This window comes from Dermacentor silvarum, chromosome 11, assembly GCF_013339745.2.
Source record: "Dermacentor silvarum isolate Dsil-2018 chromosome 11, BIME_Dsil_1.4, whole genome shotgun sequence".
NCBI lineage: Eukaryota > Metazoa > Arthropoda > Arachnida > Ixodida > Ixodidae > Dermacentor > Dermacentor silvarum.
This window is the reverse complement of record NC_051164.1, coordinates 111,568,268-111,586,569: the sequence shown is the minus strand read 5'-3', so window position 1 is coordinate 111,586,569 and position 18,302 is coordinate 111,568,268. Positions and strand designations below refer to the sequence as shown.

The 18,302-nt window shown below is 44.3% G+C and overlaps 2 protein-coding genes across 3 annotated transcripts in view; one reads left to right on the top strand and one right to left on the bottom strand.

The window, feature by feature from the left end:
- Positions 1-424: 424 nt before the first annotated feature.
- Positions 425-16,720, bottom strand: LOC119433684 (UDP-N-acetylglucosamine transferase subunit ALG14 homolog). Its single transcript, XM_037700935.2, has 5 exons — positions 16,305-16,720; positions 15,623-15,825; positions 14,959-15,099; positions 6,259-6,318; positions 425-5,583 (listed from the first exon to the last, which is right to left on the bottom strand). The coding sequence occupies exons 1-5, from the start codon at positions 16,468-16,470 to the stop codon at positions 5,413-5,415; spliced, it is 741 nt and encodes a 246-aa protein (XP_037556863.1). The 5' UTR covers positions 16,471-16,720; the 3' UTR covers positions 425-5,412.
- Positions 16,721-16,851: 131 nt separating this feature from the next.
- Positions 16,852-18,302, top strand: part of LOC119433682 (26S proteasome non-ATPase regulatory subunit 2-like) — a 56,216-nt gene continuing 54,765 nt past the window's right edge. For both annotated transcript variants that reach the window (XM_049658592.1, XM_037700932.2), the window contains exons 1-3: positions 16,852-17,005; positions 17,297-17,353; positions 17,470-17,634. In XM_049658592.1, coding sequence (XP_049514549.1) covers positions 16,922-17,005; positions 17,297-17,353; positions 17,470-17,634 — 306 coding nt within the window. In that variant the 5' untranslated portion in view covers positions 16,852-16,921. The remainder of the gene's footprint in view (positions 17,006-17,296; positions 17,354-17,469; positions 17,635-18,302) is intronic.

Genomic DNA, 18,302 nt, shown 5'->3' with positions numbered 1-18,302 from the left:
ATTGGCTTGTATTTCTTCATTTGTTCTTGATTTTAAATGTCCCACCCACTTCATGGCCATTAATCCCCACTGTGGGTATGAGTCATAAGTATGGAAATCGTCATCATAATCAACACGCGGCGATATTCTCAAAGAGCTAGTTGGCGTTGGCACAATAGAACTACATGTACGATTGTGCTATGCTGGGGGCCGAGGTTCGATCCCAGCATCAAGCACGTAATTCAATTTTTCTTTTTTTTGAAGTGCGAGCTATTTGGCAAGACAGCAGCAGCATCCAGCCAACAGCCACTGTAGGAAAAGCATGGGAGGTCTCCCCCCCGGCCCCGCCCCTTTCTTAAAAAGGGAAATAAAAGTTTATTCATTCATTCATGGGAGAATTTGGAAAGAAAGCTTCACCCTAGAAAGGTACACATGAACCAAGAAGTGGTGTTATAAGTTTATTCTGGAGATCTCAAAGATCCAGGATTGCACACTTTGAACAAACAAAAAAAGATGCACTGTGCGTACACTTCAGAGCCAATTTCTTACGTCAGGGCACACACGTTTTACAAGCTCTTCAAAATGCTTAGCATTTTATAGGCTGTGCGTTACTTGCTTTTGCTGCACTTGTCAAGCTATTGAAAAGAAGCTTGTGAAACAGCTTTGATAACAGACGTCACTTTTTCCCGGACTGTCCAGGTTTTCAGCACACAATTCACAAGCAATTCAGTTTGGCTCAAAGCGCTTGTGATGACAATACTGTCAATAAATTGCATGTGGGAAGCATGTGAATGCAACTACAAGGGAGGAAATATAAAGGCAGATGTCTCAAGAAGTGCCATAGCTTGCAAAATGGGCACGAAGCACTCTTAAATGCATAATGCCTAGTCCATGGGCCAGCCACAGACAAGACATATTTGCACATGCCCCGACTTTGTACTAGAGACTAAAAATTAGAAACCGAGTCCTGAGAATGAAAAAAAATACAGGGGCAGTCACCATACCTTAAAGGGACACTAAAGGCAAATATTAAGTCAACGTGGACTGTTAAAACACCATTCCAGAAACATCACAGCACTTATTCCGTGCCATTAGTTTAAGAGAAAATCGCGTCTAAGGGGGTCTGCATACCTTTAGCTCAATAAAAATTCTCTGTCCCGAAGCAGTGAGTGGCGACGTTGAATATGCCATCACCACCCTTTACCACCGTCGGTGAATAAAATGGTGCCCAGCAGATGGCATCACGTTTTTTTTTTTTTTTTTAGTCACAATGCAAATGTGCCGCCATGGAGAAACTGAGCCCAAGACAGAGAGCATTGAATGCGCTGCTGCAGCTCCTCTTGGTCAAGGGGCATGAACCGTTCTGGCGTCCCACGACATCACATGGACATGGAATTCTCTGCTACTTGCAGTTTGTGCAAGTTTTGTGAGCCAGCAAAACCAGCGCAGCACTAAGTGATAACGAAACTGCTGAAATGCGAAAGCATGGGCAGTGCAGAGTTGAGTGAAAATTTTCGACCACCCATGTCGTTGTCAAGAGTAGCGTCAATGAGTTTTTTTTTTCTAAATATCAAATAGAACAGGACAAGTAGCATATTGTTCTTTTTGTTACAAGTGGTTGAGTACTAGTGACATAATTACAATGAATGCCTATATGGTTGGGCTAGTACTTGAATGTCCCGGATGAGTCTTAAATCATGTCCTGCATTTACCTCAATTTTGCTATTACTAAATCTTTGCTTGCAATAACATTGATGCCTTAGACATTCTCGAGCATTACTCTATCACTTTAGCTTGACTTAATATTTGCATTTAGTGTCTCTTTAAGCAGTGGCTCAAAACTAGAAAAGTTTGGCCAATCATGCTTCGCTATTACTGGACTTACAACAGATCAGGGTACTCCTGAAAAGCAGGATATGTTGCTTGTTACCTTCAAGGGGATTAAAAAAAAAAAGAGAGAGGTCAACAATAAAACCTGAGTGAGATGTCCTAGATGCATTATGTTCTTGCAGTTTATGAATCCCAACTGCTCTCACGACTAGCATTCTTTTCCTCAAAATATATAATTCCTTTCCTTTGTAAGCGATTTCTGTATGGGTACGTGTCTCCCATCTAGATGTTTCTCACACATTCATTGCATCCATCCAAGCTGCACCAAAGGCCTGCTCGGTGCAGTGGGGGCTGCCGGAAGAGAACCTCTCATTCTTGGAGGAGAATAAAAATGGGTGGGGGGGAAAAAAAAGAAAAAAAAGACCAAGGAATCGAACATTCGAGCATAGTGACTGCTCAGATTCTGCCTAGTAGTAGTAACCTCAAGTAGTAGAAAACCCTGTGTAAAAAAAGGAGAACACAGAAATTAAAAAATAGCTGCACTGCAGGCAACACTCCTAGACATACCAGTGGTACTAGAAGTCGTTTGGGGACTTCAGCTAGAACATTGCCTTCCAATCTATTTATCAGCCACTGCAAACAATTACATGGTGCAGTGCCTTGGGTGTCATGGTGTCTCAGTTTAAATGCAACCTGCAGCTAGCTACCTGTGTGGCACACCTTGTGCTTGCCTTGGGCTATTGAACCAGCAGCAACCCAGAGGCACTGAACAAAAGAGCCTGCATCAAGTGCGCTTAGCTACAAGCGTGACACCTCAGTCGTCCGTACATCCTATCAAAGGGTGAAATCCAATGTCCCCATTGGCAACAATGGACACATGCTTGCCATGGGCTTCTGGCACACTACAGCAAAAATACTCTAGAGCCTCTATCCAGGTTCATGGCTGTGCTTTTCCATTTCTTTTTGATCAAATTTTTCATCTGCCTCCATCCAGACAAGCTACCATACAAGGGTATACACACAACCAAATATGAGAAGCCACAACCAGGATATCGCATGCGAATACAATTTCTGGTTGCACTAAAGTGCAGGCTGTAATCAACTCATACATTCACATCACCAAAGGAACTTCATTATTGTGCTGACAGCAACATACAAGAGCATGCATACGACACGCACACACAATGAGTAGGCTTGATAATTTCAGTGTTAATTATGCCTGTGCAGAATGTCGCACTCAAATGCATGACCACTGTCCAAGCTCAGCCCCCCCCCCCCCCCCCTCGTTTTTTTTTTTTTTTTTCATTTCAGTCTATGAAACTTTGTCCGTATACAATCTTTAAAATCAGTGGCAATGACAGACCATGAACTGAAGTGCCAGAATATGGTGACTTGACACAAATGGAACATCATTCTGCGAGAACAACCTGCTAATCCTACTTAATTCAACTTACAATCAGCGTCATTTTGCTGATCTGATGCTGAGAAAGCACGCAGTGTCTTTCTTGACTCTACTCTGAAACTTGTTCCTGAATTAAAAGGCCAGTACTATATAGCTTTCTTTCAGCAATGCGCACAAAGCCCATATGGAAATGCTTACATGTTTGCGAACTCCTAGTTCCCTGTGAGAAATCGCATGCAGGCAAATCATTCTTTGACAGTCTAGCAACCAAACGAGTTGAATAGTGATGGCACAGAAACTGTCAACAACCATGAGAATGAAAGAAGATAACCCATTCTGTAGAACCACAACCTTATCATTACTTATACTTTGATACTGGTTCCCACAAGTTACAAGTAAGGTTAGCAGCTTGTATCCTTACAACTCACAAAGCCTCAGCACACAATATACATTAGTTAACAGACCATATCCTAGCAAAAACATTGCTGCGATACTTGCATTATACAGAAATGCACGGTTTTATTTATTATTTGTATTGTTTTTACATTTATATGCCTAGTAGCAAATCCCCCCCCTCCCCTCAACAAAAAGCGAGCTTTGGGCTGCAAACCTATGAACACCACAAAACAAACAATGCCCCCACTGATTAGTGCAATGACTTTGAAAACGTTGTTGGCAGCACAAAAAAATGCATCAAGAAACAAAACGCAATGTTTAAACCTTATGTTTTCAGCCAATGATGGTGCGTATCCTAATCGCACAGCCAAATGGCTCTGAACACAATGCACAGCCATGAACCTGAAGAATCCAGGCCATCAGTGAGGAATCCAGTAATCTCTATGCCACAGATACTCATCTGAACTGTGCAAGACAATGCCACTCTGAGGGTTACTGAGGCACAACACAAAGACTGCACTTTAAACAAGCGTATACAAAGCTCAGTTCTTTGCATGAAGCTAGATGCACACAGAAAGGAAAAGCCCTCTCCAGGCCGGCCAGATGGTGTCACAGATGCTGCTAGACTAGCACAAGTTTCCCTCCTTGAGTTCGGTCATAAGAGCACAGGTCTTGTTCCTTAAATGTGTCACAGTGCAATCTCATGATTCATCGACACTCCAAGGCTCGATTCATGCAATGGAATAAAACACTCCAGCATCAAATAGAGCCTAATCGAAACACAGAAGCACTTTTACAGTGCTTCTGTTACTTAACTATCCTTTCATGCTCATGGCAATGTAGGCACTAGTGATGCTTGCATTTGTGCGACTACATGCCACTTGAACTTGCAGTCATTGCAGGTACTTCACTTATTTGACATTTCCTAGCACTTACACTCACACTAATGAGGAGTTTGTCCCTCTCTCTTTCGTTCCTCCATACTAGCAAGCTTCTGGCAGTACTTTCACAACATGCTGACAGTATGCACAAGGGAGCAATGCAAGATGCCTAGTTCCAGCTACGAATTGCAAGGACTAAGGAGACAGTATAGTTCCAGAGGCCTATTTTTGGCCTCGCATCAAATTTGGCAGATGTCAACTGCACATGTTTAAACTTTCAAGCCCTTTATCAAAGTACTATATATGCTCAGGTGAGGCTCTGCATGCACCCACTGCAGTACCCGAGTGCACACATTTCTTGTTTCACGTATACTCTCTGCCGCTCATTCAAAGTGCAACTCTGGACCGACTGCATCCTCTAGCCACAACTTGTCTCAGCGAAAGGTACCTGGTTGTTTGATATGTATTTAAAAAAAAAAAAAAGGAAGTAAATTTTTTTCAAACAGCCTCCTGATCTCTAATATGGTGGATATGCCATAGAAAACAGTTACAGCTTCTGAAAAATGCGGAACTTCAAAAATCACTTATGAATTTCCAGTAACATGAGAGCAGAAATAATGAATCTGCAAGAACGAGTGGCTCTCCATGGTGAAACCAACTAGTACCCATTTCTTGGATAACCTCAGAAAAGATAAAAAGCAACAGCTGTATACTACATGTTTAAGTGACTCACCTCTTTGTACTGTTGGACAAGGCACACTAATCATTTCATTTAAAGCCTCTCATTGTGTCACTAACATAGCCTTAGCATTTAAGCCCATGGGAGAGAAAACCAACTCAGCTCTCAAGATGCCCTGCACTCAAAAGGTTAAGAATGCCTTGCACAATCCACATGAGTTGCACAGAGATCAGTGGGTTGCCCACTTAGATGAGCAGACCATGGTATCTAGCCCGAGGGTACTTGGTTGTGAGCTGGGGCCACTGGACCACAAAGTGGTCTGCAAGGTGGTACAGGATGCGGCCTGATATTGACAGTGTCTCGACTCGGCAGAAGCTCTCCACAAACACCACCATTGTCCTCTTCGTACCCAGCACCTGTAAAATGCATAAGTGAGGCTGACACACACTTTCCTAAAAAAAAAAGTATGTGTGTGTGTGTGTGGGGGGGGGGGGGGGGGTAATATGTGCTCAACATCACAGGACTCCAAGACCCGTCCATTGTTTCCACTTGCTCAATGAAATGAGTTTTGGGCATGCATAATGTTCAATGTGAGACAGCATAGCGCCATCCATTGAGGACATTACTTTCAAAGATGTGAAGTCCGACCTCAGGCTCTTGGTCAATGACACTCTATATTAGCAAACAGGTTGCATGTTAAAGCTTTATCTTAACAGAACATGTTCAGCTATGTGACAAACCGGTTGCAATTCACCATTCAAGCATAGTTTGAGAATATGTGATTCTCAGTAACATGCTAGCAGCCACATCTCTTTCTATGGCTACGTTACATTTCCATTGTTACCATGTATTCAGTGCTCCCCTCTCTACTTGACTTGATTAAACAGCAGCTTCCATGAACAATTCACAGACTTCACTACACTGTATTCAAATTCCTATGTGTATTTACCAAGGTTCACAGTGCTTTACACATTGTTAACGTCATGCAATGCAGCACCGCATAATTTAAAACTGCCATTAATGTTATTATCTCATTTTCTTGCACAAAGTTGGAGGCCTTAACAATGCACAATGATTAATATGGAACTCACGGCAAGCAAGAACGACATCAGCACTATTGGCACACATGTTCCTGGGCCATTGCAGATAATCTGAAAACAAACAAAGTGTCCCAGTATAAAATACACGCGCGTGCATGTGCTGAGCAAAGGGTTCTACAGAGAGCCTGCCAGTTAAGACTGCTGCAAGTAAGAAAAAGTTACAAAAGGTAAGCCACCTTTCTTGCTAGACCAAGTGTGGAAAACAACACACTTTCCTTGCCTGCTAACTGCTCCAAATTGATTGTCTGGATATTTGAAATCTGGGCATAAAATTGCTTATATACTACCTATAACAGCAGAAGTATCACAGCATGACATAGATGCATAACTAATGGCAACATTCTAAGCTTTCCAAAAGGCAGTATCAAGAACCGAATGAAAAAAATGCTCATGGACTGTGCTCTGAGTCACAAAATGCATCCTGTTCTCTTTTTGCTTTCTCTAGGCTATCTGCCTGATGTAGCTGACGAAAGTCTCACTTGTGGTCCCACAGCTAACAATCTATCTGACCATTTACACCAAACAGAACACGAAAACGTGCTTTCTTTTTCTTTTTGCAGGACATGCAGTGTGAAAGGACACTGAGTCTCTTGAATTTAAAAGCGTTATATCGACCACAAGATGAATTTCAGCCATGTGTTCAAACTAGAGCACTGCACAGGCTCGAGCATACCAAAAAGCCCAAGGCCGGGCCTGGGTAAAGCATTGTTTTTGAAGGGCCCAGTCTAGGCACAGGCCTGCTCACAGATGGGTCCAGGTTGAGTTTTCGAGCACACACAGGCATTCTGCATATATCCAAGGCATTCTGTGTGAAGCTAAAGTGACAAGTTGGAATAACTGGTTTTTAATTACCGTATTTGCACCTAGATAATGTGACCACAAATATAGTGCAAAGGGGGGCTTTCGGTCTTCTAAGCCCACGAATACACGCAGAATTGCCGCGCGGCTGGCCGCTCGAGGCACTTTGCGTGCATTTGCGGGCTTCTTTCACGCTCGGAAAAACACTTTTATGTAGCACGTATTGAGCAACAGAAAGCTGTATCGGTAGTATTTCATGTTGCTCTACAACTTTCTCATTGACACTTTGATAATTAGGACAGTACTTCTCGATTAGGTTTGCTTCGCGTAACGCCATTGATCTTTTTTAAAAACGTGCTGCGTGATAGCTGGGACACCCTGTATATATAAAGTATTACGATTATAATGCAAAGTTATGCCGCAGAGAAAGAGGAAACAATGCATAAAAGGGGATGACCACAAGGTGCTTCATTCACTGCAAAGTGCCGTTGCAAAATACAGTCAAAGGATGTGCATATGCACAATTTACTCATTGTCCCTGCTGAGCTGTCTCTGTGAGCCAAAATGGCGTCGTCCTCCATTCTACCAAAGTTGTTGGACAGGCAGCGCTTCAGAAGTGTCCGCAGCACAGGTGAACATGGCAAAGAGTGTTCAATTGATTGTGTTCGAACATGGCTCCACTGGCAGTAGCGATTGGGATGGTGCCTAGTGGTTTAGTTAACTGCATTTTGAAGAGGCAGGAAAAAAAAAAATTTTACATTCATGTCATGAACCTGAATATAACGCAAGGTACCTTCTGAGGCCCCAGTTTTTTTTTAATGAAAACTTTAATTGAATTCTTAGAAATACACAGTACCTTAGCAATCAAAATAAAGAATCGTTGAAGTTTTAATTATTTTTTGTTTCTACAAAAACACTTTTCCCCTGAACATAAAAACAGAAAAAATACTAAAAGCAGCTCTTGATATGATTAATATTTCATTGCAGTTGCGATATTTGAACCCTTTTTATTTATTGCACCACATTGAAGATTGCTTAATGGTTACTGCAGTACACACTGATGGCTTCCACCTTAATCGCATTCGCAATGTTCTTTGTAGGCTTGGCAGGGTCGGTGTAGCAGCTCGTTCGCCACTCACACATGTCCAACTCTGTGTGATGTTAAGCAAGTATGATGTCTTTAATTTCAAATGAAAAAGGAGAAATTGCAGTTAGCTGTGATAACCTGTTTTAAATTTCAGCTGTTCTTGCTTGCTGTAAACCTACAATAAAACTTTATTTTTTTTTACTGCAAGAACTATATTATTCTAAAACCGTTTCACAAACGTGTATACCAAACCTTATAGTGTTTTCAACAAGTGTACGCAAGAGCTTTAAATAAAATGCCTTGCCAGAAATTTTTAACCCTGCCTTTGCTTTTCTAGACTTTTCATGCTAGCTGTACACTTCTCCATTGAAAAACGTTTTTATTGCAATGTTTTATTGTCACTTTTGGTTGGGCCCGGGCTGTGAAATCGGGCCTGTGTAGTGCTCCAATTCAAACCACAACAAAAAATACTTACGCCTGTTTACATTCTGCATTGACCCAAGTACCTTTTCAGCATATAACACCCCTCTCAATATATCCAGTTTTTTCTTCTTCAAATACTGTGTAGTTCTTAACACAAAGTAATACCTACAACCAACCCGCCGTGGTTGCTCAGTGGCTATGGTGTTGGGCTGCTGAGCACGAGGTCGTGGGATCGAATCCCTGACACGGCGGCCGCATTTCGATGGAGGAGAAATGCGAAAACACCTGTGTACTTAGATTTAGGTGCACGTTAAAGAACCCCAGGTGGTCCAAATTTCCGGAGTCCCCCACTACGGCGTACCTCATAATCAGAACTTGTTTTGGCACGTAAAACCTCATAATTTAATTTTTTAATACCTACAACCAAGACCACTGAAGAAGACAAGGGACGGAGCTACTACCAACTGTTAATTTGTGGACACAGCCTTCAGATATATATATATATATATATGTGTGTGTGTGTGTGTGTGTGTGTGTGTGTGTGTGTGTGTGTGTGTGTGTGTGTGTGTGTGTGTGTGTGTGTGTGTGAACAAAAAAAATTGAGGGGTCCAGTTTAAGTCGCAATCATGTGAAGCCAACAGAATATATACCGGGTGTTCAAAATTAGGCTTTACAAAATTTTTTTTTTAAATTGCCTGTGGCAGGTAGCATAATTCTTATCGTTGAGCTGGGTTATTCCAAGAGGTGGACATTAGTAGCGCATGAGATCGAAACACATATTCAACTAATTAACAAAAATTGACTAATGAACTTCTTAGTTAATTACTTTACGACACATTGCAATTTACAAATTGTAGCCGGTGGGTTTGCAATACGCATCCACTTGAAATAAATTTCCAGGATGAATTTCACCCAGTTAATTTTGTGCTTCAATGCATAAAGCAACGTTTTGTTAAGAAACTAACTGGAACGCCAATGCATTTCTCCGAAAAGTTTGGGAATTAATATCTCGAAACTGGTGTCATACTGAGAATTATTTCCAAGTGGATCTGCCTTGCCAACTCGACGGCTAAAATTTGTAAATTGCAATATGGGCCATCAGGTAATTAGTTAAAAACTTAATTAGTGATTTTTGTTAATTATTTGCGCGAATTATTGCACGAAAAATTTCACGAATTATTGCAATTTTTCGTGCAAGTAATGTCCGCCTCTTCGAGTAGATCAGCTCATTAACTAGAATTGGGCTATCTGCCACAGGCAACCTTAAATAAATTGTGAAAGTGTTTGCTGAAACACCCTGTATATGTGTGTATATATATATATATATATAGAGAGAGAGAGAGAGAGAGTTGAAAAACAGCATTTGCTGAACCTGAAGAGATAATAATTGTCGTGTTGTCGAGGAGTTGGAGGAAGATTGAGACGTCAGGTTTTACGAGTATGAACGATGGACATGTTTATTGTTACGCCATGTTGCCTTTCTCCCAGAGTCCCCTTGTAGCCGTCCCAGCCTTCCTAGCGGTGGGGGTGCCAACAAGTATGTGGCGCCCTCTCTGGAAAGCATCAAGAGTTCCCATGACACGACACCTTCCCCTTTTGAAAAGAGAAGCCCTCAGCTTGCTCATAGGTTCAGGCGTTGCGGTGGTCTAATGGCTCAGCTACTGCGGGTGGTGTAGTTGGCTTCTTCTGAACAGCCTGTTCCTGCTTGGTTCAGTGGTGCAACTTCTGGCACCTCTTGCAGATGTGCTTTTGTGCGACAAACGCTTCCTTTGGTCGTTTGCACAACATAAGATCTCGGTGCATTTGACTCTCCAACGATGGTTCCTTGTTGTTGGCTCCCTTCTCTGATCTGGACAACTGTACCTGGCTGTAGCGGTGGCCTGTCTCTTGTTTTACGCCTCCTGTTGTAGTGTTTGGCTTCTCGCTCACGAATGACCGCGTTGTTTTACCGGAACTGATGCTGGTATTCCCACTTGGGCTCAAGTGTTTCAGGCAGAGTAGGGACGTTTGTTTTGAGCTTGCAGCCCATGAGAAGCTCAGCTGGCGAGTAACCCTGGGGTCCAGGTGTAGCTCTGTGGGCAAGAAGGCCTTCCGCAACATTCGTGGATTTACGGATGATGTTCTTGGCAGTCTGGAGAGCTCTCTCAGCTTCGCCATTGCTTTGCGCGTAATGTGGGCTGGAGGTCACATGTCTTACACCCCAACTGCTCATAAATTGCAGGAACTCGAGTGAGCTGTACTGCGGGCCATTGTCGGACCTCAAAATGTCCGGAATGCCATAGCGAGCGAACAAATTAATAAGGAACTGCACAACATATTTGGTTTGTGTTCCACAAAGCTCTTCCAGTTCAAAAAACCTTGAGTAGTAGTCAACAGCTACTATGTAGTTCCTCCCTTCATGGTGGAACAAGTCTGTGCCGACCACTTGCCACGGGCTTTCTGGGAGCGGTGTCTGAAGCAACTGTTCGTTTGCCACAGGACGGTGCTTTGTGCAGGTTGGGCATCTCCTCACGTACGTTTCAACATCCTGGCTGATTGCTGGCCACCACGAAGACTCCCGTGCTCTTGCTCGGCATCTCACAACGCCTTGGTGTCCTGTGTGTAGTCGCTGCAGAACTTCTTTGCGTAATGAAGGGGGAAAGACTATCCTTGTGCCCCAAAGTAGGATTCCCTGTACGACAGACAGTTCATCGGCCACACTTACATACTTGCGCACCTCAGGTGCCAGCATTTCTGTTTTGGGCCATTTGGTAGTGCAGTAGTGCATGACCAGTGATGTCGTTGCATCTTTTTGCAGCTCGACCTTGGTCCTGTTCAGCATCTCAGTTGATGCTGGCAGCTGCTCAATGGTCAGAAGTTCATACTCTTCTATGACGGATACAAGGTGTTTGCCGGAGCACTGCAGTGGTTTGCGCGACAAGACATCAGCTGTGTGCATGTCTTTTCCTGGTATGTGTGAAATCGTGAAGTCATACTCAAGCACACACATGCGAAAGCGCTGCAGTCGTGGTGTCATTTCGTCAATGCGTTTTGTTGAGAACAAAGGCACCAAGGGTTTGTGATCAGTCTCTATGCTGAACTGCAGACCGAGCACATACATCCTGAAACGTTCACACGCCCATGTTATGGCAAGTGCCGCCTTCTCCACCTGAGCATACTTTTGTTCTGTCGGTGTCATTGCCCTGGAAGCGTATGCCACTGGCTGCTGCTTGCTGTCATTTGTTTGGAGCAGAACAGCTTCCAAGCCATAGGAGGAGGCATCAGCTGATGTCGTCAGAGGCCTTTGTGGATCGTAGTAGCACAACACTGGTGTTGTCATTAGGTCATCCTTGACCCGATCGAAGGCTTCTTGTTGAGTCTGGTGCCAAACCCATACTGCTTCATCCAGCAGCAGGTCTCGTCTTCTCGGCCAGTCCCGGGAGACCCTTTCCCGGATCAGCTGGCGGTTCAATTCAGTGTAGTCAATGCAGATTCTGATCTCTCCATTCTGTTTCGAAGCAATGACCATAGGTGCACACCATGGTGCCACATGGTAAACTTGCTGGATCACTCCAAGATCCTTCATTCTCTGTAGTTCTTGTTCGACTTTAGGCTGGAGTGGAACAGCCACTCGTCGAGGCGTTGTCACTGCTTAAGGCGTAGCATTTGCTTTGAATGTCACCTTGTAGACAGTTTTCATTTTACCACGTCCTGTGAAGAGTTGGCAGAACTCTGGTCTTGCCTCGGGGGACACCACGTTTCTTGCTTCGGTTTGTTTCTTGGCCCCAACTGCCTCCAGGTGTGACAGTATGTCGAGAGCACGTATGGCTGGTGGTCCCAATAGAGCTGTTTGTAAGACTTCCACTACAAAAACCTGTTGCTGAACAGACTTGCCTTGCCATGCGATTGTTGCACTGAACATTCCCTTTGTTGTGATGGGTGTTCTGCCCGGTCCGAAAAGTCTTTTGTCAGGAGTTTTCAGAGTCTGCATGCGGCTGCTGTCATACTGCGAAGCAGGGATTACACTCACGCCTGCTCCTGTGTCAACTTTGAAGCAAACAGGACGACTGTTCACAAGTGCAATGATGAACCAAGGTTCAAGGGTGCCTGTCTCGCTGATCTCACCAAGAAACCCTTCCTCCGTGTTTGCTGTCCCTAATTTCTTGGTTTTGGATCCAAATGCCCTTTGCCCTGTCGGTTGCTGGCGTCCCGACAAGCATACTGTTGCATAGTGACCAGTTTTCTCACAGTTGTTGCACAGCTTTCCGAAGGCTGGACACTGCTTCTTGAAATGCTGCTGTGTACTGCTGCACCACTTGCAAAAATTTCGTCCCGCGAAGTGCACCGCTGAAGGTTTTGCTGGTTTCCACTGCGCGCCTCCATGGTTGCGGCGTTCTTTTGACCGTCGCAGCTCCTCGACCGAAGCACCACATTCCGTTCTGTCGCGTAGCTCGTTCTGTTGCTTTTTGACGAATTCGGAGTTCCGTGCAATTTTCACTGCAGACTGAAGTGTGAGTTTCGAGTCTAGTTGCAGCTTTTCACTTAGACCGAGGTCCAAAAGTCCTACAACCAACCGGTCACGAATGAGGTCGTCTTTCAGTGAACCATATTCACACGTTTCAGTGAGGTTGTGCAGGTCTGTGATAAACGATTCGACCGACTTGTTCGCTTCCTGCTTACGGCGATTGAACTTGGCCCTCTCGAAAATGACATTTGTGCACGGTATGAAGTGTCCCTTGAACTTGCTTTTCACTGTTGCGCAGTCCACGAGGTCGGCGTCTGTTAGGCTTAGTGACGCCAATACGTCTTCGGGTTCCTTCCCCATCGCGTACACGATTGTGTTCACCTGTGTTTCTACATCACGAAGATGAAGTCCTGACACAATGCGATAGCATTCCCACCTTGCGACCCAACGTTTCCAGTCATTCGGGTCTCGGAAATCCAACTTCTCTGGCAGTTCGACGGCGGTCGGCCCGCTGCCGCTGCTTGTTGAGCATCGTTTTCCCTTCCGTCTGGCATGTTGGTCATTTCGTGGCTCTCACCGGGTGCTAGGCGACTTCTTGTTTACCGCTGCCACCATGTCGTGTTGTCGAGGGGTTGGAGGAAGATTGAGAGACGTCAGGTTTTATGAGTACGAACGAATGACACGTCTAAAAAAAAATTCACCGGCAATTACGATACTCAATTACGATTTGAGCGCACATCTGTACGTGTTTTCATTTCGCAATATATTGGCTGGCGCAGACAATATGTCACGTGTGGCACGTTGCAAATGGAGCGAAGGGTGGTGCGACTGCCTCGCTAATCGTGAGAGGCAGCATGTGGGTGACACGTGAGCATGATTCACAGCAGCCACCACAGACAGACCTCCGCTCATGCAGCACTTTGTTTCCGTATATGGTATCAAGGGAGGTGCTCCCTGCATGCCACCAGTGAAAAGACGGCGCGCCACTCTGGTGCCATCTCCTAGCAGTCATCACCCGTCCTTGCGCGGCACTACGCTGTTCTTCTCACGCTTTTGCCATACCTCATGGTTCCACTGCACCCTCCTCCTCTCCTCGCTATTGTGGTCGTTCATCGCCCGCTGCACTCTGTGTTCACTCTTTCATTCTTTGCTGTGCTCGTTTCGCTTGGTTACACCGAGGGACAACACAGACGCTCAATGCAGGAACATAGCGGCCGGTGAACAGCATTTGTCAGAGTGAATGGGACAACAGAACAGATTTCTTTTTAAGCTGTTGGAAGTGGAAAGGGTGTAACTGAGGGTACACGACGCATGGGTACACATGGCACATATGAAAATACGTTCAATGCGATGAGCCACGACACTGCAGAAAATCCACGGTATCGCTAAGGTCGCACTGCGCTGCCCCCACACCTCCAAGATTATTGTCATTGAGTGCAAGATAACTAGAATGCCACTCTACTACAAACTTGCCATGAGCAGGTGGCCACCACTGCTTTATCACGAAATGCAAAAGGTCATGGTGTGTGGAAGTTAATGAAAAAGTATTTGAAATAATAGTGGCTCAAAAGAGAATGTAAGTGGGTAAATAAATAAGACAAGAGGACTTAAATGCACTCACAATTATATGACATAGTAAGGAAGGAGTAATACAAAATCTAAAAACATGAGCTTAAAAGAATTCATAATTTATTTTTTCCTATCACGTTTTAGTTACCTAGGTGAGCCATCGCCAATATCCATAACATCATTAACAGATTTAGCAGTCCAAAGATGGTACTGCAACTGCTCTGTTATGTTACATTTGGTTTATCAAGCTTCTTGCTATGTTAAAAATGACCTGACATTTCTTTCAAATGTATAGTAGGCAAGTTATCATGGCTTAATATTTTACCTTAATACGTCTTCAATGTTTGAGCTGCAAGATGTGAACACTCACGACATCTGGTGAATGGCGCAAAAGGATGGGTGCCGATGCCAAAACTGCGTAAAGGGTTGTCGGCACCGTGGTCAGCCAGGACTGGTGCAACTCTCGACTCCTTGGAATGCGCTCGACAACATAGTCAGAAGGTTCTTCCGCCTGAAAAAGTGATGTCAAGTTGTATCATCATTTAACATGTGAAATATGCTACTTATTTCATCCACAGGTATTATGCTTTAGAACGCTTTTTTTTTTCTTTTTTTTTTGTATTCACCTTTCGCAATGCCTCCTGTACTCGGGCAATTTCTGCAGGGCCAGAGTAAGTGAAACAATTACTTTCCTTTATCACCTGCCACAACTGGTCGCTTCCAGTAATAATGCAGGTGTGGCACCATTCGTGGCCAATGATTAACTGTACAAAAGAATCTTAGCAGAATTGTGTTGTTCCACTATCATATGATACCATGTGATAATAGTACTGCACCTTCGAATGATTTTGCACTTGCTGATTATCTATACCAGCATATTTAGGTTAGAAGTCTTACTGGGACATGCATGACAGTTTACTGTGAATGTGTGATGTAATATAGCTACTTCAGCACGACCAATCACGTTGCAATATGCTGCTCTGTTTAAGAGTCTTTATTTTTATCTATACCAAAAGAATGTAATGTTTTCCTACCTCAGGTCCGTCGCTGGCGTCCTTTTTAGAAGAGAGGAATCTCAGAAGCAGGACCTGCGACGACGATGCAACTCTCCACATCTCTAATTGTTTGGCTTTATCGGCGCTCATTGGATCCGTTGTGGCCGTCACGTAGACACGAGGGCTGTACGATGTTGTCGATATGTTCTCCACCAGCTTTAGCATCTCGAATGTGTGGCCGCCTGCGCAACAAGGTAGACAAGTTGAGATGTAAAGGAGAGAGCAGCTCATTGACAGGTTCTGGCGCACAACAACGCGACGTTGCTTACGCGGCACCGACGTGGAACTAGCAGAGCCGACAGGGCAACGTTTGCACTGCGACCACGACGCTGTTCATCCGAAACTTAACTGCTGGCGGAACGTCACACACTGCGGCGTATTCGCCGGCTCGTTAAGGGGCAATGCTACCGTCGTCAAGGGCGACACGCAGCAAATAATGGTCGTAAAACGTACGATTCTTATCATATATATCTGCCGCGCACAAACTTTCAGCACGGATTCCTCTGTACGTAGCAGCAACGAGCGCGAGTCAACGCTCAGCGTCCATGCAACTTGTGATGCCTTGCAAAGAGCGACAGTGAATATGTAGCATCGCCCGTCGATGGTGCGTTGTTTACGAAACGGTACAGCGTGATTGCGAAATTAACCGGACGGCGCTTACCTGATCCTAGCACAATCATCAGCTTGGCAGGTTTCTTGCGGGGTACCTTGCATGCTTCGGCGGCATGTCTGATCCTGACTAAAACCCAGACAACTCGAAAGAGCAGAATGATTGCCAAAGTAACGATCAGGTGTTGGAGGTAGGTCGCGTAGGCGAAGGTTTCCATCGGATGCGTGCGATCGGCAAGCGTTTGCTATGGCAAAACTGAAACTGGCAAGACGACGTCCACGTAGTTACTCTTTATCGAAATCCTCGCTCGGCGGCGCTACATCTTTAACTCTCGTCGGCTTTGTAGAGCGCTTCTGACGCTTTCTAACTTGATGTGCACTCAGTTGCAGCACGCTGGACTTAGCTGCAGCGCATTATTTCGCACGATCCGAGACGCAAGCGTACGTCACTTCACAACTGTAGCCATAATGGTGTCGTCCCGGTGCGAGAGTTCTATGCAAGATGCTTTAAATGCTGAGTAAAAATGCGCAGAAATATTTATATATATTTAATATTAATTAAAACATTGATCCACAGTTAAATTAGTTACTCAAATTATTTTACATATTTCGTTACCCATCACCCCTGAGCAGCAACACGTGCGGTGCCTGGCTTGGAGAGTTTCAAACATGAAGGAAAAGACGAGTGCACCGGCTGAAGGCGAGCAGCCTGCAAAAGAGAAGAAAAATGAAGGAGAAAAGGAATTAGAACTTGTGAGTGAATCTTATAAATATCCAGTGCCTCACGGGGCATCAACTAACAGCACTTATTTCGCGAACTGGTGTTCCTTACTCGTCATTAACATGTGCCTCCAAATCTTGCTGTCTCACTTCGCGCACGACCGTAATGCACTTTTTTCTGCACATCGAACCAATATTATAATTTTAATATTCTTGTAAATTTGTAGAATCGTCGTTTCATTATTATCCGTCCCTGTTGTTATGTGACATTCCGAAGATCACACACTGGCCGTCTGATTGTCGTTCCTTGTTGCATCTTTTCAGACAGAGGAAGACAAGCAGCTTCAGGACGATCTGAACTTGCTCGTTCATCGCCTCGTCGTGAGTGTTTCTTGGTATATTTGTGCGACTCTTAGCGTGGGCAGTTCGTTCTTTTTTTTTTTTTTTTTTTTTGCTTTTCCGTGGGCGCTTAACACACTTCCCATTGGCGTGAACAGGAGGATGACACTTCACTGTACCTCGGTGCTCTCGAGAACCTTCGAGCTCAGATCAAGGCCTCGACCACATCGATGACGTCGGTACCCAAGCCACTGAAGTTTCTCAAACCCCATTACAAGACGCTGCAGGAGGTCTATGAAAAGATTGAAGAAGAAAAAACGAAGGTGAGCCTGCGAAATCGAATGACTCACTTGTCAGATATTGTTCAACCTGCAGGATTATGGTCTCCGTTCGCTGCCGTGAATGCATGTGCGAATAAAACTTACTTTGATTCAGACAAACCACATAACCGCGTTCAAAAATCAGTACTACAGCGCCAATACAAAACAGCAAAGCAATGTTAGTTTCAGCTATTTGCCTCGTGCAATATCCTAGCCATAAAAAATTACTGCTGTGTGAGAAGTAGCCAATTGTGCTTCAGTTTGAAATCAAACGTCATTGTTGCTTGCCTGCTGATCAGCACTAGGTACTAGTTTGTAGACTTCCTTGGGCAAACATCTGTTTCTTTCAAATTTTTCTTTCAGTGCTGAAGCACATGCAGTTATTTATTTTCTTAATGAATACTTGAACTGTACAGTTTTATGATAATAATATCTAGCCTGCTACCACTAACGATGATAAATAAGTACAAAAAATCACACAGTTTTTGTTTAACCATTCGTTATAAGGGGGGGGGGGGGGGTGTTGTGACCTGCCTCATGAAGAGTTTAGACAGTAATAAGGAGCTTGTGGTTGGCTTGTTTCATACACTGCTACATACACCTGCTTCATTCATTCTTGAGTGTATGATGCAGGTTGGTTGGTGACACTAAGTATCAATGATAGCTGACAA